This window comes from Puntigrus tetrazona, chromosome 3 (assembly GCF_018831695.1).
Source record: "Puntigrus tetrazona isolate hp1 chromosome 3, ASM1883169v1, whole genome shotgun sequence".
Classification (NCBI taxonomy): domain Eukaryota; kingdom Metazoa; phylum Chordata; class Actinopteri; order Cypriniformes; family Cyprinidae; genus Puntigrus; species Puntigrus tetrazona.
In genome coordinates this window covers 11,276,634-11,302,767 of record NC_056701.1, presented here as the reverse complement: position 1 = coordinate 11,302,767, position 26,134 = coordinate 11,276,634, and the positions used below count along the sequence as shown (strand labels likewise).

Sequence of the window (26,134 nt, the reverse complement as noted above, 5' to 3'; positions counted from 1 at the left end):
AATTCATTGGAAAGATCCGACTCGTCCGGAATCGGACATCGCTACTTTTGAGCTATCGTTCTAAAGAATACTGTCAGTATAAGATGCAGTGTCTGTCAAATAGACTATAATGCAATCTCGATACTACAATATAAAAAAATAAATGTATTTTAGCGGCGAAAATATCTAAAAGGCACAAATTGAATCGTTCCTGTCCTCGCGCCACCCCCGGCTCGTCCCAGTTGGTCCAGACTGGATTAGAGCGCTGCAGCATCAGCGGATGATCAGGAGTGAAGGCCGGGCCGCTGCGCCCCTCCACCAGCCGCATGCTCCCGCACACCGGCATCAGTCAGCCAGTAAGAAATGCGCCGGGCATTGTAGGGGATATTAACCTTTCTTTGGCATAGACGCTTATCAGAAACGGATCTCCTCAGCATAGCACTCGTTTAAAACTCTGCTTGATGAAATCACTGCAAGCTAGCAGCAACATCACTTGGCAGCACAGGGGAGACGTGCTCCCGCGAGCTGAGCCCCGTACATTCCTCCGTTCGCTGGATGACAAATGCCAAGCCTCCGCATGGAGATATTTTAGTCGGAGCATGGGGGTTTTGCGGGAATGCGTGCGCCGCTGCTCGGGAAGACCGGTTGTGATGTTTAACCGCTGCTAAAACGTTGACTGTGGAGCTCGTGTGTTTTTGCAGTCAGCACAATCAAGGTGACGGCAGCTAGCCCGTTAGCTCGCGAGCTATCCGGTTAGTGTGAGACAGGGAACAGAAAACGCGACGAGTGCGTTTGACATCGAAATATCGCTATTGAATAAATGAAAAACGAGAGCAGGCGATAAACGTGGGCACTTTTTCTTTGCACGGTGCACTTCTTTAACGGATAACAGTGCTCGTCGCTGACGAGGAGCAGATGCCAGGACATGCTTGATACATTCTGGGGGAATAACAAAAAAAAAACTTGACATATCTATCTGTAATATTGCATATCAAACTCGCGTGCTTTTTTAATCAGCTGAATATTTTCATATTAACCCCCTAAACCCCGTGGGACGTCTTATCGATTCTGGCACTGTACGGTGTATTAGGTGACTGCTTATAATCGGTGCCAAGCAATATTGTCGTATCATCACTATATTAAAAGCATACTTGTATTTATTCAGAGAAAAATACACCTGCTTTGTTCAGGTGCTGTGTATAGTTTTTTTTTTTTTTTTTTTGCAACACACGGGTCTCACAATCAGAGCGCCGGTAGCCTAAAAATCAGAGTGGATGCCAAAGCTCGGGACGGACAGTTGATGACGGCGATGATTCACTCTACGGGAATATGAGGAAGTTACTCTGAACCGAGCACACGGCTTCGCGTTCACGAAACCCCTGCCGTTCCCGATGGTGAAATTAGCCGGCGGCTGTTTGATGAGCAGCAAAGGAAAGCCACCTCTCCTCGGGTCGCCTCTGAAGTCGAGCTGACAGAAGCTGGTGGGGTTAGTCTGAAAAGGCTGGAGCAGGGTGTGACCGCACTTCGTTTAAATGTTACATGCAGCACTGTATAGAACAGCGAAGCTCACTATGAACGCAGCCTGGAATTTCTACGTCAATCCGTGTGGATGACGCCGCCGCCGCCGCCAACGTTCCAAATCAAAACGTCGCCGAGGCAAAAGTTGCTTTTTAAAATAGTTCGTTTCGGCTAAAGAGCAGCAGGTCTGTTAGCCATGTAGCTGGCTGCACATGACCGGACTGCACTTCTCCGACTAATGTCTAGGGTGTCGGGTCTTTTTTTAGTCTGTGTTGTGAGTGTACGTGTAGATGTATAGAGTAGTTATTTTAGCGTCGTCGTCGTCGTGACACTTTCTGGTTGCTATGGCATTTTTAAACGGCCCCAGACTGCTGGACTGGGCAAACTCTCCTCCACATTTACAGTTCAACAAATATGTCCTGACTGGCTATAGACCCATCTCCTCCGTCCAGGAGTGTATCAAGAGTCTCTTCTATCTGCACAATGAGCTGGGGAACATCTACACACACGGTGAGTGAGATAGTTCACAGCTTCAAAAGAGGAAGCTGACAGTGCCCTCTCTCTTTGTGTTTTTTTACACGGCTTCACTTTTAGTGTCATTGTTTATTATTTATATCTAATAATTCGAATGAATTAGTACTAATAAATTGCATGCCTTCTGAATTATACTGACATTCACTTATGTCAGTATGAGTTTTGCCCATCCTGGCTGCTTAGGTCTTACCAGTATTTGCATTTGTATTACCCATTCATAGATATAGTCTAAACCCCATTTAAATGATCAGTGTTGCTATACCACTAGACACACGATATGGTCTATATTTCCTTCTTAAGCACTGTGTGTTGTAAACCCTGACTTACTACAGCATCATTGAATAGCTCACCCAAAAACTACTTTTTTGGTCTAAACACGTGTTTTTCTTCAGGGGGGAAAAAAGCAAACATTTTGAAGTTGTCCTTATCGGTCTTTTTCATGCAGCGATATGTTCCCCATTCATTGCCAAGCCTCAAAAAAACCTCAAAAGTGTGGCAAAGTTTGTAATAAGTCAACTCAAATGAAACGTTCAGTCATTAAACAAATTTGCTACTTCACTCGTGAACTTGAAAGACTTGAAAAAAAGTGTTTGAGTCTTCTTGATTACTGTTGTGATTAAAGTGATTGACAGCTTCAATCACCATTAAATGGAAAATACAGACCAATAGACTGAAAATCATGCAGGGTTGGAGCGACACAAAGACGATTAAATTGACAAAATTATTTTCTTTTTTTTTCCTAAAATGTTTTTGTATAAATGATTATACGAATACACCTTGAAATGCAAAAATCTGCATCTTTTATGAAACACTTCATCACACTGCTGCTGTGTACATCACTATGTACTGCAGGTTGCTATACACTATACATAATTAATTGCTTGTCAATAACAGAAGTTATTGTCTTGTTAAGTAATCTGCGCTGTATTTTTATATCAAAGCTATAGCAAGCAGTATTTAGGCAAGCGTTCCGGGCAACAACTGCTGAGGAAATATAAAAAATGTAAAATCAGGCATAAAGGTCAACTTCAAAGGAATGTCTGCTTGTAAATGCTTCTAAATTGCAGGACTGTGTGGAACAATCAAGCTAGGGCATGTGGTTGCCTGCAGGTGTATTATCTTACATACCCTTTCCTTCCAAGACACTACCATTTGGACTAGTAAAACTTTGTTAGTATACCGTTTTGATAGCTAATGACACATTCATGCTGATGTGCATTGCTGAAAACCTGAGAAGAACACTGCATCTGTGCACTGCACTCTCAGAGTGTGTTCTCAGGCCAATGCTGTGGTTCAGAGTATATTTGAGAGTGTTCTAGCCTGCTGTAGTCCAGTAAGCAGAAATGAGAGGTTTGAAATGAGTGACACAGCTTAACTTGACCCAAAAGATGACTTTGCTGTAGGGAGCTGAACCTGCACCTTTTCTAAGCTGAAATAAAGAAGCATTTACTCTGTGTCTGTACTTTTTGAATTGGTAACAATACCTCCTTTTGGAATTTGCAAGACAAGATTGATGAATTAAAATTTGTTGCATGTATCGTGCCTTTTTTTTTTTTTACATAGAGCAATTTCCATTCTTGCATTTGAAGGCACCCGAAGTGCATGCTCCTTCTCAGTGTTTGCTTTGCCTTCAAGTATTTGTGTTTTACTTTGCATGATATGTATGCACAATTGTATCCCATGTTTGCATGCCATGTCTTCAGAGCAACATTTGATGTTCTTCATAGGTTTTTACCCATAACATTGCTGTTTAAAGATGATTCAGTCTATTCCTGATACTTGACCAAGCCCAATAATCATTACTGTTTCTGCTCTAACCATTTCTACTGATGTGTTTGTATGTTTTATGGTTGTTGTTTTTTGGTCTGTGGGCTGCTTTAACCCACATGGCTGCAAATGGTCTATGATCTGATTGAGATCTGTCAGACTTTTACAAAAACCAGTTGACACCTGCAATGTGTCACAATTAACTGAAAGGAGAAGAAAATATTATTCCCATGCTGTTTAAAATCTTTTGTGGGACACAAAAGAAGTTATTATAGGAAATGTTTTTATTTTTATAAAAAAATTTTACTGTCCACGCAATAAATGTCAAAATATTTTCTTTTGTGTTCAAAGAAAGACAACCGTGCAGGTTTGGAATGAAATAGTGATAGAATCTTAATTTCTTTATTAAATGACAAACATTGCAATTATAATATCATAGTTAGGATATGAAAAGGCAAAATTATGACAGAAGTCAGGCTTCTTACATTATTATGTAATGTAAAAATTTAATAATGTAACTAAATAATGCAACTTTTCATCCCTTAAATATAACTTCAATGCAGAATCCCTTCGTCTTGGTAATGACAGATACAAGTACTGCACAGTGGCCAGAGGGATTTTGAGCCATTCTTCTTGCAGAATAGTGGCCAGGTTTCCTGACTCACTCTTCCAAAACACCCCAAAGTGGCTCAATAATATTTAGATCCGGTGACTGTGCAGGTCATGGGAGATGTTCAACTTCGCTTTTATGTTTATTAAACCACCAGTCTTGAACCATTGGGTGCACATGGTCCTCGAGAAGGTTTGGTAGTCCTTGGCCCATCTAGCTGAAGTATTGGGTCTAGGGAATGTCATGATATTGCAGCCCAAACCATCACTGATCCACCCCCGTGCTTCACTCTGGGCATGCAATAGTCTAGGTGGTGGCTTCTTTGGGCTTCTCCACAATGTAACTCTCCCGGATATGGGAAAGGCAGTGAAGGTGGACTCATCAGAGAACAATACATGTTTTACATTGTCCACAGCCCAAAATTTTTGCTGCTGGCACCATTGAAACCAACGTTTGGCATTGGCACGAGTGACCAAAGGTTTGGCTATAGCTGCCCAGCCATGTATTTTGACCCTGTGGAGCTCCCAATGGATAGTTTTGGTGGAAACAGGAGAGTTGAGGTGAACATTTAATTCTGCATTGAGTTGGGCAGATATGGTTTTATGTTTTTTAGATACAATTTGGGTTAGAACATCACTTTCAAACAGTTTCCTCTTGCATCCACAGCTACTCCTGTTGGATGTGGTTTGTTCTTTCTTGGTGGTATGCTGACAATACCCTGGATACCGTTGCTCTTGATACATCACAAAGACTCGCTGTCTGGGTCACAGATGCGCCAGCAAGACATGCACCAACAATTTGTCCTCTTTTGAACTATATGTCACCCATAGTGTTGTGTGCATTCCAATATTTTAAGCATAACTGTACTATTACTCTGCTAATTAAACCTTGACACTCTGCTCTTACTGGTGGAATGTGCAATCAATGAAGATTGGCCACCAGGCTGGTCAAATTTAGCCATGAAACCTGCAACACTAAATTTGGCCAGTGTTTCAGTTTCATTATTCTTAATAATTATTTATTAAAGCATTATTTTGTCTAATGGTGTGGAAATTATTTAAAGTTTAAATATCATTATTGGTAGTGAAACTTTTTTTTTTTTTTTTTAAATATAGCATTTACAGTGTAGGTGCAGCTTAAATCCATCAACTTTCTAGGGTAGAGTGCATGTTCTCTACCAATAGTGTCTTTATCAGAGCGAGTGTTAAGCCAGCAGAGATAACTCACTCAAAATAGATGTGCTAGAAGGCATTGGTGCTTTTACTTGACTAGGATAAATCGTCTGACACAGGGGGAATGACAGGGTCTGGGAAAAGGAGAGTCATAAACAAGAAGATTGTCCAATGAGATTGTCTATTCATGTACTTTGAGACACTAGTAAAAAGCCACTGACTGTCATTTGGTGCTAAAGACTTTTAAAGACCTTTGTTTTAGTGTGTAGTTTGCATTTTGGCAGCTGCTGCTAAAATTAGCACAGCAAAGCCACCGAGACCCTCATTGTGCTGGGCCGTTCCCTGGGCCTCTATAAATCCATGTGTTGTTTAGGCCGCAGCATTTAACTCAAGGGACACAATGTAACACTGCAGGGCCTGCCTGAGCATAATGCCAAATAACGACCTTCTCGTTCTCTTCGCAGGCCTTACGTGTTTCAACAGCGCTTCAACTGCTTCTTCCGTGTGCAATGACTCTCCTGAGCCGCTTTGTCTCATTCTCTCTTTCTCTTCACTCAGGAATCCCTCTGCTCTGTTTCCTGGTGCTTCTCCCGCTCAACATCCCCTGGACACAGATCAGCGTGACGTGGCTCGGCGTGGTGCATTTCCTGGCCTGCCTGTCACCGCAGCTGGGCTCAGTGGTCTACCACCTCTTCATGAACCATGAGGGCGGCGAGCCCGTCTACAAAACCCTGCTCACGCTAGATATGTGCGGAATCTGCATGATCAACACGCTAGGTCAGCATCTCAAACTGGTGTCGGATCAATCCGAGCCCATCACTTTATCTCTCAGTATTCTTTGCAGTTCTGTTCTCTGTGTTTCCCTGCTGATCCTGTTTTTTTTCCCTTTCCGGACACTTCACATTTGATATTTTTGCATAGGTTGTTCACACCCGATGAAGCGATCTGTTATCACATCATGTTTAGCGGAGAACACCAAAACAGGATGGTGTGCATTAGAGCTCAGTGAAAAAGTGCTTAAAATGTGCATTTCTCCTATATTTGTAGTCGCTGTTCAGGCTGTTGCAACATTTTACCAAAGGAGAACTGTTGTACAAGAAAACAGTGTTGCAACAAAGGAAGTAAAGAAGCAAAGCAAAAACAAAAGAGATACAGACATTGAAGAATCCATTGAAGTGCCTTACAACAAGACAAATGTACAGCAGCAGTGACAAGACTGTTTCACTGTTTCATTGTCTCTTGCTCAGTTTGTTTGTTATAGATCTCTTTTGGAATGTTAAAGTGTTTTTATAATTATCCACCATTTAGTTGGAAAACAAAGGTACGTTTTGTAGAAAGTCAAAAAAAGGATATTTTGACTAATTTGATTTAGTGTGAAAAACGAATTAGTCTTAATGAGGCAGAAATGGTTTTGAGGATAGTGTTAATTACGTTAGGAAAATTGCCTTATGTATGTAAAATTTTACCTTCTCATCGCAAAAGATGGCATTCTCATGAATAATTTAACTTATTTTAATTGATAGTATATAAAAATTATACAGTGAAACATGTTATTTGATCTACCCTTAGTTACCCTATAAATCCATATTAAAAATCAAGTTTAAATGTGCAGCGTTTAATATTTAGGAGTATCCAATGACAGAAATGCAATATAATATATGCAACTGTTTTTTAAACCTTACATAAAGATCCGTCGTGATTGTGTTATCTTAGAATGAGCTATTTATACCTACATACACCGCGGGTCCCCTTACATGGAAGTCGCCATCATGTTTGTACAATAACCTTTATAGCACTAACAGAGATTGTTTCGTTACGATGTTGTTCATGCAAATACAACACCGACACAATGATGAACAAGTAACAATATTTTCAAAAACATATTGATTTATTGAATAGTTAGGAAACCTCATTGCTGGCTATCTCTGCTGTGTCAGACTACCACAGCTGGGTGCAATTCGCAATCACACAGCTAGATGCCACTAAACTTTACACAGTTCACCTTTAATACATTTAACAGCATAGTTTAGTTTTTTTTTCCCTTACAAGTACAGAATGTAGAATTTATGGTAAAGGCAATGTCATACAATATCATATCATTTTAAATAATTCTATATATTTATATAGTTACATATCATTTAAATGTCATAATATAATTTAAAGTCATAATACATTATTTATGTTGAATTGAATTGTTTCTTGAAGAAAATGCATATTTTTGCTATAACATTGTTATTACAATTGCTTTTTTATTATTTATGCATTTTTTCATCTTAATTCAGCTTACTGTTTATTATAAAAAATCTAAAGGGCAATCCCATAAGTTTGTGCATGACACATCCCCTCCAAATATATTGCAGGGTTTTTTTGTTACATAGTTCCTTCCTATTTTTGTTATCAGTTCTTGTTTTTTAGTTTAGTCTCTTTTTATTTTATTTATTTATTCTTTTTATTTATTAATTTTTTTCCTCCCGCCTTTGGTTGTTCAAGTCGGCTATACGCTGTCATTTTATCAGAAAAAAAACTATATATATAATTGAATTGCTTGTCATCCTGTGTTTGGCTTCACAGGAGCTCTGCCCATCGTGTACAGCACTCTTCTCTGCTACCCCTTCACCCGCACAGTGGCTCTGCTGATGTACATCCTGCTCTCCAGTTACGCCATCTACTGTGCCATCACAGCTCGCAGCAGAGTGCGCCGTCTGCGTTCCTTCGCCTGGCAGGCGCTTTTCCGCTTCTCATTTTTCCTTCTGCGCTGGGTAGGTGTGGGCGGAGGAAGTCCCACCTCGCTGCGTCACTTTCTCACCATGGATGCACTAGCGGTGTTGGGCGGTGTCATCAATATCACGCGAATCCCCGAGCGCTTCCGCCCGGGCCTCTTTGACTACTGGTGCAACAGCCACCAGATCATGCATGTGCTGGTGGTGGTGTCCATACTGTACCTACACTGGGGGGTGCTGGACGACTTACTGTGGATCAACACGTATCACTGTCCCTCAGACTGACAGTGGCCCCTGCTAGTCTGGAATCATGGGTAATAGGGCGTAAAGACCTCTTTTAGTAATGAGATGTTTGGGGGTGCGACGTAATTGGGCAAGGAGTGGTTTGGGGTGGGGGGGAGGCTGTTGTGCTTTGTATATAAATGTGTGCACGAAAGTCCATAAGAAGTGTTTTACATGTTTTTTAGGAGACACCAGTGCCAGCTTTGACACACATGCTTGTTTGTGCCGTCAGTAGCCAGAATGTACATATCTGCGTTTGCATAAACATTGTCTGTGCATGGCACTGTTTAGATCTGCTAGCTCAAACAAAGGCTATTTATTTATTTATTTTGGTTTGAGACCTACACATTCTATAGGCGCACACACATGCACATATGGGGTCTGACATTATTTGATGTCATGTGTTCACCAGCGTTTAAAGCATTTAATAAATAATCTCTAAATTTAGTTGTAGCTGAACAGTGAGAGACGTGATCGAGCCCTCAAATGATTGGCTCTCGAAAAGTAAGATTTTACGCATCGCGTAATCTGAAATTCGTTGTACAAAATAGCATGGCTTTTACGAAAACTAATTATAGTTTATCTCTATTTTGCTGGTGACAAACAAAGATCACCGGTGCAGAAATGATGTATGCACCTCCAACTTTTAACTTATTACTCTATTGCAGACTATGCAGCATATCAGATGTTACAGCAGTGCTAAGACCACACACACACACACTCACACACACGTACTGTAAGCCCAGGTCTGAGAGCAACATTTACTGGAAATACTTGAGTTGATTTTTACTTGTTTTATCACACTTTTTTTGTTGTCTCTCTGTTCAGGTCCACATTTCCCACATTCTCACTCCGATACCTGTAAGTGAAGGGTGAAGGGATCATTCCTTGGTTTGTAGCCTAGCCATTTTTTACGTTTACTGGCTGGTTAAAGTTGCTGAGTGCCCATTTTATTTTTTAGCGCCCTCTGTGACTTTGATCATGTTTGTTAACATCTAAGGGGCATTCATTCAGTGCGGTTTTTAACAGGAGCATGACTTTAATAATACCCTGGGAAGCATTTGACGTTGCCTGCAGAACATATTGTTTCTGCTGTGCCGCAGAACAGACGATTCAGCCTCGTACACTCGCGGTTTTAATATCCTAATCTGTAGTTTGGAAGATTGGACTTTGTACCGGTCTAAATTAGATTTCATTTCTTCCTGACCTTTAACCTCAATTATCTATGTAACCTTGGATTCGAGACAAGGCAAATTATTTTCTTAATGGCGTGCTGTTTGCACAAAGGCTTCAATTCTCTGCTGGCCATCCTCGTCCACTGTGCACCTGATGTTCCCGCTCATCAGATGTGGCAGATGAATATTAGACTCCAGAATGGAGCAATATTACGCATGCCAATACACTATGAATTCCCCAATGAAGACTACGGGATTATTGGTACTGCTCACTTGTGCTAAATTAATGCTATACATGCAGATTATTTAAGTCCCCGGTAATAGGATGAACTTGATTGGATATAATTCATAATGACCCCTCCGATTTAAGAAGAGTTGCCAAAAGACTTCAGGTTTAACAGAGCTGTTTAGAGACTAAAGCTAAACTTTATATATACTTTAGAATGTGATAAACATAAACTAAAACAGCTCTTATTGCAGATTGCACTATGGAGACGTTGTTCCAAATCAGCTGTATTATGCTGTTTTTGGATTTATTAGCTTTGCACACTAATATACTACTGATCAAAACAAACCAAGGATGACACTTTTAACCCTTCCATGCTCACAAGTTTTAAAGAACTGACAAACAAATAACACTGACACTTGACTGACACTTTTAGTGAGGCCGGTCGTTCATTTCAATTACTCACTCTCCATATCATTATTTATTATATTTAGATTGTTGCTTTGACATTTGTCAATGTTTGAAGATTTTATTTTAATGCTACCACTACTGTTTTTTTTTTAATATTTATGTATCATTTTAACCAGTTGGGGATCATGTGTCTTTACACAACTACAGTACTCTAGAGAGATCAGACCTATTAGTGTAGAACCAGTGCATGTTAGGTAGAATGTTGCTCAGATGTATCTGACAAACACTTACACATACTCTATGCCAAATTAGATGTGTTAGGGCCTCAGGTGTCGAGCACGACGGTCCTGATCTTAGCAGACCAGGGTGGTTTTAAAAGCAAACCACTATAGTCCCTCAGAATTGGGGAACGTTTACCCAGACCCCTTTAATGCTATTAAATGATAAACATTAGACTCTGCAATCAAGTGGTGCATGTAATATTAGTAAACCAATCCCCTTAAAACACAACATGCGATTCCTAATGCTTGCGCGATGCATCCACTGACATATGTGCTTAATGTGCAGTAACGGAGCTAATGCATCAAATATATCTGTCTTTAGAAGTGGAATGAAATCAAGAAAGCAGCCCAGAGGCAATACTACCATATCAAATAATTAACTGCACTGTTTATTTTTTTACCAAAAGGGCTTTGGATCAAAGTGAAAACCAATTAAGAACTTAAAAAGTCCATATAGGTAACGTAAATACCTGTATGTAGACTGTATATGCATAAAATGCAAGCGGCATACATACTGACATTTTTATATATTCATATTAATATATAAAGCAACAATGTTATAAGAAGATATATTGAATGTTAACGTATTTCATCTCAGAGAGCGACACTCAATATGAATTGTCCGATTTCATTTCAAAGGCAGCAGTGATTCGATCATTCTGTATCTGTAAAAAGCTAAAATTGTGACATCACAATGACAGGCCTGGCAGGAGAGTTAACAATGCTGTTAGATTATTTAGTAGGGTTAACGTCATAATAATATGTCTGTACTACTATGATGTCATAATGTCATTAACGCGGTCTTCGGTTTTTAAACTGTTTAGAAGGGATTGTAATATAGTTTGGTTGGTAGAATTTCTTTTTTTTTTTATATTATGAGAAGTACAGAGAGGCATACAGATGTTTTGGTTTGGAAAACGGGGGTCCTGATATGTTATTACCTCTGAAACCCACTGGATAACTATGCATAATCGAAATATGTACACAGACACACACACACACATATATTGTGTGTGTGTGTGTGTGTGTGTGTGTGTGTATATACACACACACACACACACACACACACACACGCACACACACACACAGAAACATGTTTGTACATGTGAATTCCAAAAACAAGATGTTTTACCAGTCCTGAAAAGAACCAGATTTGTGTGTTCACACCAACATGTTTTGCTCAGACCATGCCATCCTGGGGTTTCCTCTTCTCAGGGTGCCCTGTCAGTGCTCACTTGTACCGAGTGACCTCAACAACTGATTTCGGGCCAGTTTTCTTTTCATCCTGTCATGTCTTCTTTGCTTGTTCTGGTTAAAACTGAAGACTGAAAAAAATCGATGACAGTTGTATGTCTTTAAGGGCAAAGGTCGCGATGGCTCGTCAGCCATCAGGCATTTGAACTGTGCATCCTTCTTGATGCATATTGCCTTCGTGGGGCCGAATGTGTCCGTAAATGCTGATCAAGAATGTGTTTATTCATGTAGTTAGTTAGGTGATGTGAGAATGTGCAGAGCATGTTACATTGAGCCCTAAAGGAAATGGATTGCATCATAACCCATGTTTAAGAGGAGGAACAAGGATGATATTCTCATGGATGATGTTCTCCTGTCTGTATATTCTAATGTCCTGTGGTAAAAAAAAAAAAATAATAATAATGACATGATGTATGAAACTATAATACCTTTTTTTTCTTAGTATGCAGGTGCTGGATAGCCTGTTAATGATAATTTAAAAACTACTCATCATTAGTTACATTTTGCATTATTATGATAATGGATATATTGTTATTATTACTATTATTCTGAGATGGGTTACCACTATCAATGATAATCTTAATTTAAGTACAAAGGCTGAGAATACTAATGCACAGAGGAAGACGGGAGGTCTCTGAAAGATCTGTCGTTTTTTTTGTTTCCGCTCCTGCTCGTGTGTTTTTGTTGAATTTGGTTGTTTTTTGGCACCATCTGGTGGCCACAGCGCTCTATTGACCTTTATGAGTCGGTAGCGGCATAAATGATGTTCAGTTAAACCGAGCTGACCTGGATGAACTGAGCCCCGCTGGCCGTGTATCTTTGTTTTCTGTTGTTTTATTAGGTGTCCTCAACTCATTTATTGCAAAAGTTACTATAACTTTGGTTTTACATAAACATTTCTTGTTGTAAATGGTTTCATCTACAAGCGTGTGTCACTGTTTGTTTGTTTTATGGGCCTATATTTCTCTCTCAGTCTATTTGTGTGTCCACGGTTACATTTGTTCACACAAGACAGATCTTCCAAACCCCACGGTCTCCTGCAGCAATTGTGCAATAAATTGAGGTTTATATTTTTAAATTGTCTCGTTTGACTTCCTTTTTAAAAAAAAAAAAAAAAAAAAAATATATATATATATATATATATATATATATATATATATATATATATATATATATATATATATATATATATATATATATATATTATTTGAAATAGCTTATTCTGGTGATTATTCTATAATAATAGACATTTTAATGTGAAAATTAGAGGTGATTTAACTGAGGCGTTCATTTGAATGTAATTTTTTTTATTTATGCCTACATATAACTTAATTCAATATAATATATAAAATATTTTAATTTTAGGATAAAAATTTTATAAATAAAAAAATTACCTCTTTCAAACAGACTAAGACGGTTTCACAATATCTATTTATTTATTTATTTATGAAGAAAGGGCAGGTGGCTTATATTGTTTCAAAGTGCTTTAAAAAAATATTGCGACATTCTGCCGGAAAATATGGTAATTTTAATCATGTTACTTTTTAAATTGAAAGAAATTTTACTTTAAAGCTGCATTTCACTGCTTTAGTGTCCAGCTGCCTATTGTTATAAAAGAAAGCGTATTTGATTGTAAAAACAAAAAAAAAGCTCAACAGCGAGATAACTCTCAGATAAGCAAACTTTATGCGAGTGAGTACACGTCACGTTTGTGTTGCTATGGCCGCAGTGAAGAGATCAAGTTAGGTGCAGCTTCACGCGACGTAAATCACTTTAAAAGGAAACATAAAGCGAGGACACCTCCCATTCGCATCTACATCTCAAACTCTCACTTCCTCCTTGATTTAGAGTGAGCTCTGGCCACAACTGCTGGCATTCACCCACTCCTCCTCATCTGACAGCGTCCGGCACTTCATCCATCCGCTTTAGGAGCCAGAGTCCCTCCCCAGCCACTGTTCTCAGGTACAGTCCCCCTGTCCCATCACGCTGTGTATGTGTGTTGTGCTGCAGTCAGGTGTGATTGAAAACACTTCATAACTTTGCATCTTTATCTGCGACCCAGTGAGCCGTCTAACTAGACAGCACACCGGGCGCGCCTAAACGCGTCTGTACTGCCTGAAATGCCGTTTAGATGAGCAGGTTTTGAAACGAAGTCCTAGTTTTAGTACCGTTTTGTGTGAGTGTTTTGTCATTGCTAAACGCGTCGAGCTGTGCCTTTCTGAACTGCGGCAGAGCACGGTTAAATGTTTGAGGAAGTTTAAGCATGAGAACTAAACGGTACTGCATGTTGTCGTATAAAAAAATAGCGCAGACCATAGAAGAGTTCGCTCTTGCGTGTTAAATGAGCTTGGGAGAAATGCAGACAAGGGATAAATCCAACATAAAAGCAGCATGCTAATAATAACGAAACTTGAAGAATTAGCTCTTGCAAAAATGAAAATTCGGTCATGGTAGTTTATCACCTTCATGCCGCTCCGAACCTGCATGACTTACTTTCTTCCGGTGAACGCAACAGATGTTAGGCTGAATGAATCTCTGTCACAATCACTTTCATCTGAGGAAAAAATTAAAACAAATAATGACTGTGTGAGGCTGACGGTTGCTCGCATTCTGCCCAACATCTCCGTTTGATTTCCAAACAAGAACCTGCAGCTAATTACACCTATAACAGCTTTGGTGAGACATTCACTGTTTTAAGTCATGATGAAAACATTTCGCAGTATCTCCGAATCGGGTTGAAATAACTCAATGGTTTCCATGTTTGTGTGGAAGGATGTGGTGTAACTGAAGCTCTGAACATCTCCTGTGCTCCACACTCGCTGTGGTGTTTCCTCTCTGTCTGTTCATTGCTCTAATGCGCCTTTCTTTTTTCAGGTTATTTTACTGAGAGCTGTGAGCATACAGGACATAAGTGATAAAAACGAGAGTGACATTTGTTAGCCAACTAATTAAGGGTACGCACAAGACTGCATTTGATAGAGAGATGAGTAGGAAAAAAAAGTAGGCAATAGAGAGTGGAATAGGTGAAAATGAGGAATGAAGTAAAATGCTTTATCTCTAAAACCTGCAGACAAAAGTGGCATCAGACTTGAAGAAGTAGCCCAAGCGTTTCCTTCTCTGTCACTTCATGCTAGTTTCCTTTTTCCTTCCTCTTTCTTTGAGCTTATTGCCTAAATGCAGGTTTAAACATAGTAAGTTAGAATAGGTTTCATTTTCACCCCTTTTATCGGTAGCTTCATTTACAAGAATTCTTGCAAATCTAAGAGAATTTAGGTGTTCGTTGAAGAGCACAACTTGAGTGCATGCATACGGGCCACAACCGTGAGTTAAGATCACCATCGATGTCTGGAATGGAGCCAACTTCACCACAAATCACACACAAATAGCTAAACCTCAACGCAAAAAGCTTTAATTCAATGACTCATGTAGCCCATAAGATGCACAAAACGTGCTGAAATATTAATGTTTCTCATGAGTATGCTTTGTTTCCTCTCCTTCCCCGTGTCTCTTCCTTCTGTCCTTCCTCAGGTCATCATGTCTAGGAAGGTGGTCAGGTCCAGTAAGTTCCGCCACGTCTTCGGCCAGGCGGTGAAGGCGGACCAGTGCTACGATGACATCAGGATCTCCCAGATGACCTGGGACAGCAACTTCTGCTCGGTCAACCCCAAGTTTGTGGCCATGATTGTGGATGCCAGCGGTGGAGGAGCTTTCATTGTCCTGCCCCTGAGCAAGGTGCATCCAGATAGCATGTCAGATTCATTAAGCTCAAATTAATGGAAGCCTCTGATGAAGGGCAGGATTGTATGTATTATAAAGGCCAGTATTGAGATTAAGTTGGGTTGTTAGGCACACGGTGAAGTGTAGGTCTTGATGGTTTGAAGCCGTCACCTGTTTTAAATCACCCCCCTGGGCCGTTGAATTTTCAACTAGCAGACATGTCATGCAGCGTTTGTCTAAATAAGGAAGTTCAAGGTTGAGTTTCATATGTACGTGTCACCAGACCTAGCATCTCTTCTCTTTATGCTCTCTTGCATCTTGTTTTTGCCATATTTGGAGTGCGCTGCTGTCAACTCTGCACAGGATGTGGTGACAGCTTGCAGATTGAGTGAGTGACAAAAACCCTGAGAAAAGGACAGCTGCCACTTAGGCTTGATGCGCCTGCTTTTTTACGTGTGATCAGCTCGGTTTCAAATTTGAACATGCACTTTTTGCTTCACAAAGTTTATGACTGAAAAAAGCTACGTTTTCAAAACGCCCTTCAAAAATGAACCGAGGAAGTTTGCATCTCTTACTTTTTTTTGCCTTCCTCTTTTTTTTCAGTTTGTTTTACACACCTTTTATATTTTCATCTTCATCTTGTCCGTCATCTCTGCTCCTCAGGTTCTATATGATGCTCTGTCTGCACTCCTGGGTCTTATACTAGATAATGAATGGGAGTTCTGTCATATTCAATCTGCTGTGCATCTTGCACTCTGTGCTTTGCTCAATGCCAGCCATTGTTTCCCAATGAACACGAGAATTCGAGTCAAGCCCTTTCATTTCGTTTGGGTGGCTTGAGGAAGTTTTGAAAGCTCCGTTTTGAGACTGATATCAAGTTTTGCAACTTGTAGTTCACAGGTCATTAAGGGAGTGCATGATACTATAGAAATACTGATATGATTTTTTTTAAGTACACTTTTAGCTCGAGTTGTCTTGCTGATAATATAATTTGTAATTCGCGTTCTTGTATTAAATTAGATCTCAGACATTTGGACCCCGTTGTACCAGAAGTACGACTCTTTTGTAAAAGATTTTGTTGTAAATATCTGTTTGAACTTCAGAACTTAAGTCAGTCGATGATTGAATTATCTTTAGACTAGTTTTATTTTCATATCAATTATATAATTCGATAGTATTTATTCTTATTTTTACTTTAAATATATATTTTCATTTTGAATTTTAATTCATTTTTTGGTTTTTTTAATATTTGTGTTCAGTTTTTGATTTTGTAGTTACATTCATTTTAACTAAAAAAAATCTTCATTTCAATCTTTTTATTAATTTTAGTTAGTAAGTAATATTAGGTAGTTGCAAAGGCAAACATATTTCAAACTAACAGTGTTTTTTAATGGTTTTAATTTAAGTTAAGAAAAACAATCCAGTTATAAGTCACAGTAGTATTTATTAACTATTTGCAATAACGTATTGAACACAGTGCACACAGTGCATAAAAATATGATATTGGCAGAGTGAATGTGCTCTCCGTGTGCATCATGGGAACTCCTGCACAGTGCTGTCCTCTCTAAATGGGTTAGTGGTTATTAGGCATAATTGAAGGCATAGCTGTAAAATTGAGATCAGCTGACACAGCCCCCCTGATCCGTCTGAGATCTCTCATGCTCTTTTTGCTCTGTTTGTCAGGGAATAGAAGTTTTAAGTTGCTATTCTATATTTAGTCATTTAAAGGTCTTGTTAATGGGCATTTGGGAATGTTTTTGTTTTCTACTCCATACCAGTCTTTTGCTTAACAACTCATTCCTCCCTTTGATTTGTGTTTTAGACGGGTCGCATTGACATGTCCCTGCCCACTGTCTGTGGACACACTGGACCAGTATTGGACATCGAATTCTGCCCACATAATGACAACATCATTGCCAGTGGCTCTGAAGACTGTAGTGTCATGGTGAGTACCGTGGGCCTGGTGGGTTGATCAAATTACATTTATGCACCAAAACAGCCGTTCACGTTATCGTGTGTGAATTAATCATTTCACTTGCTTTATTTTTAAATTGCATTAAAATGTTTAGTTAAAATAAAAAATATAAAATATGTTATTATTAAATAATAATAAACAATATATATTATTAGATTGCAATTTAATTTAAAATTGTAAGTTATGTGTACTTGCATGCTATGTGGCCATTAACTGACATCAGAGAACCGTGAGCATGCAAATTCGTTTTTAATTTATTGAAATTTTATTATTTTTCAATTTATTTATTCTTAGCATCACCTAGCATACAACAAGTTGTAATAATGGTATATTACAGTTTGAACTCAGCTACCATACTAGTGTGAAAAATACAATGCTTCTACTTATTATAACATAAGGTCAATGTTGTTATGTAATAGATCTGGGAGATTCCAGATGGAGGTCCCGTAACACCACTGAAGGACCCGGTTGTGAAGCTGGACGGTCATTCTAAACGCGTGGGCATCCTCAGCTGGCACCCCACTGCCCACAATGTGCTAATGAGTGCAGGTAAACCAACATTAGACATGCACTCTATAACCAAAAGTGCAAGCTGGAACTACACCTATACGGTATATGTCTGCACTCAGTTGTGCAATATAGAGGCAGTTGAAATGTAATGATGGCGCCCTTTGCTGATTCTTCACACAAGCTTCTTTACAAACATCTTAGGTTTATCATAATCTTGACATGATTTTGTTTTCATTTCTCCCCTCTGTCTACAAACATACTTCATTTACCTAGTCCCTCTATTTCTCTGCTTTTCCTCATGCAGGCTGTGATAATGTGATCATCCTTTGGAACGTGGCTCGTGGAGAGGCGGTTGTGCGCATTGACTCAGTGCACTCTGATCTGATCTACAGCGCCTGCTGGAACAGAAACGGCTCTCAAATCCTTACTTCCTGCAAGGACAAGAAATTACGCGTGCTAGACCCCCGCAAAGGCTCCGTCATCTCTGTATGTGCATGCCTTCACTATAAAAAATCTAATATTGTGCAAGGGGTATAAATAATTAATACGACTGCATTTTTTTTTACTTTCGCCACATTGATTTTGTTGTTGCATCCAGAAATGTCTCGCCTTGAATTTTGAGTTTTGTGTCGAGGTCTTTCCTTAGTGTCATTTTTTTTTTAATGATCATGTGAATTTTCAGAAAACTCTAGATAGAGCACATAATTCTGAATCATTTAAAGCCATTTTTAATAGCAGGAAAAAAAGTTTATAATAATTTATTTTTCTTCAAATTCATAATACAATTTCGCACACAAAAAAGCTGAGCAAGAGCAAAACCTGTGCAAAATTCCCAATTATATAGAATTTTTTCTTTTGCTGGTGAAAATTCACTAAAAACAGTAAATGTGGCCACATTTTTGTCTAAATTTTAACGTTTTAAGTTGAAAGCATTTAATTCCAATTGAAAATGAACATTTTCATAAATATTTTTCCTTACTGCCAGCTTATTTACTTTCATGTGATTTGTTACTGCTCATATGACTTATTTCTGTGTGTATGTGTGTGTAGGAAAAGGACAAGCCTCACGAAGGCTCCAGGCCAGTCAGAGCTGTGTTTGTCTCTGATGGGAAGATCCTGACCACCGGTTTTAGCCGCATGAGTGAGCGGCAGGTGGCGCTGTGGGATCCTGTACGTACATCTTGTGCTTCAAATGCTCTCTTTTTTTTTATAATAGTCAACATTTGAAGTTGATAAGAAAAGTTCTTCAAAGTTGGCCTAAGACAAGAACACATTTTGGTTTTAGAACAAATTTGATGAAACGTTTTGATCCAAATGTTGCAAAAAAGGGACATAAGTGTGTTTGTGGTTGCAGAAAAACTTTGGTGAGCCCTTGACCCTGCAGGAGCTGGACACCAGTAGTGGGGTGCTCTTACCTTTCTTTGACCCTGACACTGGTATAGTTTACCTTTGTGGCAAGGTGAGGAACTAAGGAAGTCTTTCAGGTTTTGATCCAAGTCGAATTTTATGATCCTGAAGAGTGCACTGTTCGTGAAGTCGGATGTTTTAACCAGTGAATATGATTTGACAGGGTGACAGCAGCATCAGATACTTTGAGGTGACGGACGAGGCCCCATACGTTCACTATCTCTCCATGTACAGCAGTAAAGAGAGTCAGAAGGGCATGGGCTACATGCCCAAGAGAGGCCTGGAAGTCAACAAGTGCGAGATCGCAAGGTAGACACATCCAGCCTTCCGGCCAGGCCTATAGCGTACTTGCTTTCTCCCACAAACATACAAAAAAAATCAGTATTCTAATTGATGCATTATTTTATATTCATTTTTAGGTTCTATAAACTCCACGAGAGAAAGTGTGAACCTATCGTTATGACTGTGCCTCGTAAGGTACGTTTGTGAAAGTCAACGCTTAAATGTTGTTAAACGTTTGTGATCAGTTTTTGTTGTTTGAACCGAACAGGTTTATTAACTATACAAATTATTGAGAGTAAAGATATTTATAATGTTACTAAATATTTCTATTTCAAATAAATGCTGTTCACTTCCACCATGCCTCCCGATTTTTTGAAGGGTTGTTTATTAACGCCACACTGTTTAAGTCCCTCTGCTTATTTGTTCCACTGTCTTAATCTGTCATTATCACATCTTTGCTTTAGTCTGACTTGTTTCAAGAAGACCTTTACCCCGACACGATTGGCCCAGAGCCATCGGTGGAGGCAGACGATTGGTTTTCTGGTAAAAATGGGGAGCCAATCCTGATCTCCTTGAAAGATGGTTTTGTGGCTACCACCAAAAACAAAGAGTTCAAAGTCATCAAGAGCTTGATGGCGACCACCTCATCTTCCTCGAGCAACCGACAGTCTGACTGTGCGGTAAGAAAACACGTAAATCCTCTGCCTGTTTACTGTGTTTTATTATATCTTTCTGTCACAAACTCATTCTGTCTTTCGTTCTGTTTCATATACAGGACGTACCGGCCTTGCAGAATGAAGTGAAGGAGCTGAGGGAGATGGTTGAGCAGTTGACCAAACGAGTGAGCGAACTAGAGAGCAAGTAGAGGAAGAGAGACCCCAGTAGAATGAAAAGAAAAATGCAAATGGATGCAAGATATGCAAATAATGAAGTCATAAAATGTGTACATTGGAAAGAACATTTTGTACAATTATGTGAAGTTCTTTCATGGGATACCATTTTTTTACCAATCTTAATTTTACCAAATTTGCTCTTCAGGGATTTCCCTTTTTTTTTAATGTGACCCAGATTTGTTTGAAGTCCATTTTAATATATGTTTTTTGTAGGATTTGAAATAAATGCCAGTGTTATTTTAAAAAAGATTTACTGGTGTGTCAAAAAAATCATTGTTCAATCTACACACACACACACACACACACATACGAATGTCTTAAATCAATTAGTTTTATTGAAAATACAGAAAGGCATTGGAAATGATTATGACCTAATACACACACACACACACACACACAAACAAAATTGTGTAGCAATTGTACAGATTACAGTAGATTCCCACATCCAAAAAAAGTACTTGAAAAAACATTTGCTCTGTATTACTCAAAAACAGTGAACTATTCCGGAGCATTATTGAAATGACAAGGACTGGCACTGATACAATGACCTGAAAGTATTTTGGACACAAGCTCGGCCCATCCCTGAATTTTAATAAACAAGTGCATTGTTTATTAGCTGCTCTAAGAAACTACAGCAGTAAACTATATGAAGCTAATTTAAAAGCTTAAAGACTATGACAGTAGCTCTAAACAAGTTATATTTACATCTTTGCAGATCTTGACCTTTTCTACTTTGTTATTCTCATTAGCTATAAAGACTAAAATTAACATATTTTGGCTGCACTTTACAATAAGGTAACATTTGTTAACATAAGTTAATTGTAATTAACTAACATGAACAAACAATTAACGATACATTTATTACACTATTCATTTTTGTTAATGAAAATATAGTTGTTCATTGTTTATTCATGTTAGCTGACAGTGCATTAATAATGTTAACAAACACAACTTGATTTTAAGAATGCATTACTGAATTAACATAAACTAAGATTATAAATGCTATAGGAGTACTGTGCATGTAGCTAGCCAATGAACCTCACTGTAAAGTGTTACCCATATCTCTATTTCTGCCACCAATGCTTAGTTGGATCTACACGTAATTCTTGCTTGGTGCAGTGGGGTTGTTGCTGTAGTATTTGGCGGCTCCGCTGGATCCTCCAGATCCTCCGGAGCAGAGTCCACTGAAGCAGCACAGCAAACCTCCGGCCAGCAGGAGCAGGACTCCTCCTGCCCAGCCCACAAAGATGCAGGCTCCCAGCTCTCTCTTCTGAGGCTGGGCTACCAGGGGATTGTTGAAGTCGCGGACGACATTATTAGCGGCCCAACTGACGGGGATGATCAGTAACAAGCCCGCGATGATCAGACCAACGGCGGACACCAGGCTCATTTTGGGTTTGACCGCATCGTTGTCGATGCAGGTGGTGAATTCGGCGCCGGCGCACAGAATGAGCAGGGACAGGACCACGAGCATGCAGCTGATGATGGTCATGGCACGGGCCGCCTGGAGGTCAGAGCTCAGGATGAGCAGCGAGTCGTAGGCTTTACACTGCTGCTGCCCGGTACTCTGAACCACACACTCCATCCACAAGCCCTCTTCCTGAACCTGCGAACATATGAAATGAAACACGATTTTTGAAAATGGTTAAAACGGAGTTATCCGTTTTGTGCTCATTAAATGCACCTTTATTTGAGCTTTTTGAAACTGCAGCAATGGTTTACCTGTGCAGTGATAATGTTCTGACCAATAAAAGCAGAAACCTTCCATCTTGGAACAGCAATGGTCACAACCGCCGCAATGAGACCTAAAATTCCCAGTGCCATACACGTGATCTGTACACCAAACGAGCCCATCCTGAAGGAGATTAAATAATATTAGAATAGTTACAGCAAAAAGTAAAAAAACGAGCAACGGAAAAAAATGCGCACTCTGCAATGAGGAAGAGGTGAGGTGGGTTTTGATTCCTTCCTGTTTGCGCCAAGGTATGTTTTATAAGACGTATTCTAAACCAGTTTGTATACATTTGCACATAAACTCAATGGCTCCTCCTTTTAGACAGGCCCATACAGGAATTCATATCTGAGGGCAACATCGGGGGAAAAAAAACATCTTCAAGAAAACCCACATCATGAAGCAAGCCTCAAGTCTCAGCAGGCCCCTTAAATCTGCTTTTAACTGCATTTGTTATGTAACTGCCACTCCCTGAGAGGGGTCTCAGGTACAGCATGTTCTATTCTATTCTATTTTATTCTATTCTACTCTATTCCTGTGTAGCTTTTCAGTGAACTGCTTTTGTTTTGCACACTCGCCCCCGAATGCCTGTGGCTTTTTATTCATGTGAATCTCACTGAACTCCTTTTTTTATCTCCTCAGGGTTTGCTTGTGGCCGATTCATAAAACTACTGGTAGAATGTGTGGACTGCACTTAAGAGCCGGTAGTTCACTACAGTGCTTCGCATTGTCTTCCTACTCAGCACTAACAAAGCGCAATGGAGCTGAAGAAGGTGACCAGGTGGTGCGTGGGCACCAGCAAAACGGTAATTGTTGCTGTTTTTAGTTGACGGTGAATCATTCAGCAGCTCTCTGAACGATTAACATGCCGTCCGGCTCCTCCAAAATTGTATTCTTTTCGTCTACGGAATGCAAATTCTGCTCCGAAAACTAGACTGAGCTAAAATCATGAATGAGTGTCCAGGATTCAGGTCAGTTATATTCTAATAGTTGAATCTAATAGTGAATCCCAACACTTTACAATATGACGTGTTTTAAGACATGTTGTAATAATGTAATGATTTATACGTTTTGTTACATACAAAGGTAACGTGATAAATATTAACAAACTCATACTCCTTTCAAATAAGGTTAATGTCCAACTAAACATCTGCTTGGTCTTAGTTGACGTCTGAAAACAAAAAGGCGCCTCCCTGTAACCTCATGTATTAAGCTGTCCGATTTATAGCTTTACTTTTTTCTACTTTTTATTCTACTTATTCACTTTTTTCTTTTCACAAAAAACAAAATATATATTTTATATATATATATATATATATATATATATATATATATATATATTTTTTTTTTTTTTTTTTTTTTTCATTTTCACATCTTTTTAATATAACCTTGTTTCATTTTTGAAAAGAGTAAAAAAGTTTTAACTTTACCTTTTATTGTAGCTTTTTCCGAAGAAAATTCTTTTAGTTTCCTCTTGTTTTTGGATGTAGTCTTTTAGCTTTTTCTTTAAGTTAGTCTTCCACCTTATCAAACCGTTACCTCTAATGAAGGTGGTGCGAGGATGCTTTTATAGAGGAATGCAATGGGTGGAGTAAAACGGAGACAGAGGTGGGTTGGTAAAGAGGAAAAGGCTAGACTGGACTTGTTCTTTTTTCTCCCTGCTGCTTTCTTTACTCCCTTTTATTTCACCTTCAAGTTTTTATATAGGTCTATCTTTGATGTTTTTTCTCTTTTTTTAAAAAAGAAGAAGAAATAATTAACTGATGAAATAGTTTCAAAATACTTTTTTTATTTTTGTATGCTGATATTATAAAATACATCACATGTCACCATGCTACCAAATGGAAAATTCGCTCTTGGAAGTCGAACCTTCAAGATCGTGATACTGTGAATCATAAAGCCTCTGAAACTTCTGTCATAATCATACTGACATCTCAAAAACAACCTCATAAGCTCTGCCCAGTCACCATCGAAACCACATATGATGAATAGATGCTGTCACAAGTTAGAGTGGGTGGGCTTTAAATTGTGAAACTGGGAAACTTGGAGACACAATAATAATACAGACTGTGTGATGCAAGGATTGATTCATTTAAAAACTATGTATAAGAGACTGGACAAAATGTATTTGTAATACATTTATTTCAGGCTAACATACATTAGTATATAAACAAGTATACAAATATATTTCTATATGTGTGTACTTAATAAAAATACCCTGCAATATACTAAACTGGTATACTTAAAGTCTAAATTTAAGCTACTTTTGTTCAGACATATAGTGCTGAAGTCCAACTAAAGATATGCTGAAGTATATTTGAAGTATATATAATTGCAAGGTGAAATTTAAAGATACCATACAATACTAGTAATATTAAAACACATTTGGCATAATATGAAAGAAATGTGCATTTTACAATAAATAAATAATCAAAATAAAGTTTAATTAGGATTTTATACCAGTAAATGATTTGTCAATTAATTGTTTTTGAAGTATATTTATATTTTGTATTTTGAATAAAACCTTTTTTTTTAATACAAAAATAAGTATCATTCAGAAAGATCACGTGATGAACTTAAAAATATTGGTGATAAATAATACACTAGGCTGGATATTCATTTCTGATACTAAACATATTTAAAAAATTACAATTAAGAAAACATCCGATGACAGCAATTTAAGTTTTCCAGTTATTATTATTATTTTTTTTTTTTTGTCAGTGTGTCTTTGGGAAAAATAAAATGTCTTCTATTGCTTTTTCTGGTCAAAGAACAGCTAAACATTTAAAAGATTTAAAAAAAATTAATGATAGAGTTATAGCCTAGTTATGGTAATATATTGATTTATAAAATATAAAGTACAAAAGAAGAAGAGGGTAATTTAAATAAAATAAAGTTAGGTTTTATTGTTTTAATAACTAAGTTGGAGTTCTGGTCGAGAAGATACCAAAAGATAGCAAAAAATAAATAAAATAAAAAAAACAAACTGGTCTAAAGCTGGCCAATATGCATCGACAACTCACTTAAACCAACCGGGGAAAACCAATAAACCAGCTTATACTGGCTAAAGCGGATGTCGTCAGCAAGGAACCGCAAAACAGTTTTACAAAAATATTGTTCGCGTTTGTCTCATGTGATCACATTATGGAGCAGAATTTCAGTACTAGTGGACATTTAATTGCTTTAATTTTAGAGCTTTACCATCCAAATGAACCTTATCAGTGTCAACTTGTTTACCTTTACAGTACATCTCGCATGTGTTTATAATGGCAGCGCTACATGCAAACGGGAAGCTCCCGAAAAGGAGGTGTGGTGTTCCGTAACGTCAACAGAGGGCGCTGGTGTGCTAGAAAATGATCCTCTAGGTAGGGGAAATACGAACAAACCTGTCATCAAACAGTTAATGACAACACGAGGGCCTCGATATAATAATCTGGCCTTGAGTTATTATTTATCATAATGCTATAGTCCTTAAACCTAAAGTACATTATAGGCGCCAGCAATTTCATAGTACGTGAACATTCCCTCTCCTTTTTTCACCTCATTGACGTCATTACTTTACAACTCGGGAGGCGGAGCTCTGGAAATGAGACGTGTGTGAGCGCTAGCCAATGAGCGACCACACCCTCAGTTCAAATGTGAGATGTAAGCCAATCATTGACCTGCATTTACAAGCAGGGGCGGGTCCT

General features: G+C 38.6%; 3 protein-coding genes across 3 annotated transcripts; 2 read left to right on the top strand and 1 right to left on the bottom strand.

The window, feature by feature from the left end:
* The first annotated feature begins 77 nt into the window (after positions 1 to 77).
* paqr4a (progestin and adipoQ receptor family member IVa) lies at positions 78 to 12,851 on the top strand. Its single transcript, XM_043235984.1, has 3 exons — positions 78 to 2,007; positions 6,139 to 6,357; positions 8,152 to 12,851. The coding sequence occupies exons 1-3, from the start codon at positions 1,842 to 1,844 to the stop codon at positions 8,583 to 8,585; spliced, it is 819 nt and encodes a 272-aa protein (XP_043091919.1). The 5' UTR covers positions 78 to 1,841; the 3' UTR covers positions 8,586 to 12,851.
* An 884-nt stretch (positions 12,852 to 13,735) lies between these two features.
* On the top strand, positions 13,736 to 20,962 carry coro1a (coronin, actin binding protein, 1A). The gene is made up of 11 exons (XM_043235290.1): positions 13,736 to 13,891; positions 15,458 to 15,661; positions 17,469 to 17,591; positions 18,041 to 18,170; positions 18,436 to 18,617; positions 19,182 to 19,301; positions 19,486 to 19,590; positions 19,702 to 19,847; positions 19,958 to 20,015; positions 20,285 to 20,500; positions 20,596 to 20,962. Exons 2-11 carry the CDS (start codon positions 15,464 to 15,466, stop codon positions 20,683 to 20,685), a joined length of 1,368 nt encoding a protein of 455 aa, XP_043091225.1. The 5' UTR covers positions 13,736 to 13,891; positions 15,458 to 15,463; the 3' UTR covers positions 20,686 to 20,962.
* Positions 20,963 to 21,026: 64 nt separating this feature from the next.
* Positions 21,027 to 24,031, bottom strand: cldni (claudin i). The gene is made up of 3 exons (XM_043235291.1): positions 23,876 to 24,031; positions 22,436 to 22,568; positions 21,027 to 22,319 (listed from the first exon to the last, which is right to left on the bottom strand). Exons 2-3 carry the CDS (start codon positions 22,565 to 22,567, stop codon positions 21,807 to 21,809), a joined length of 645 nt encoding a protein of 214 aa, XP_043091226.1. The 5' UTR covers position 22,568; positions 23,876 to 24,031; the 3' UTR covers positions 21,027 to 21,806.
* Positions 24,032 to 26,134: the final 2,103 nt, after the last annotated feature.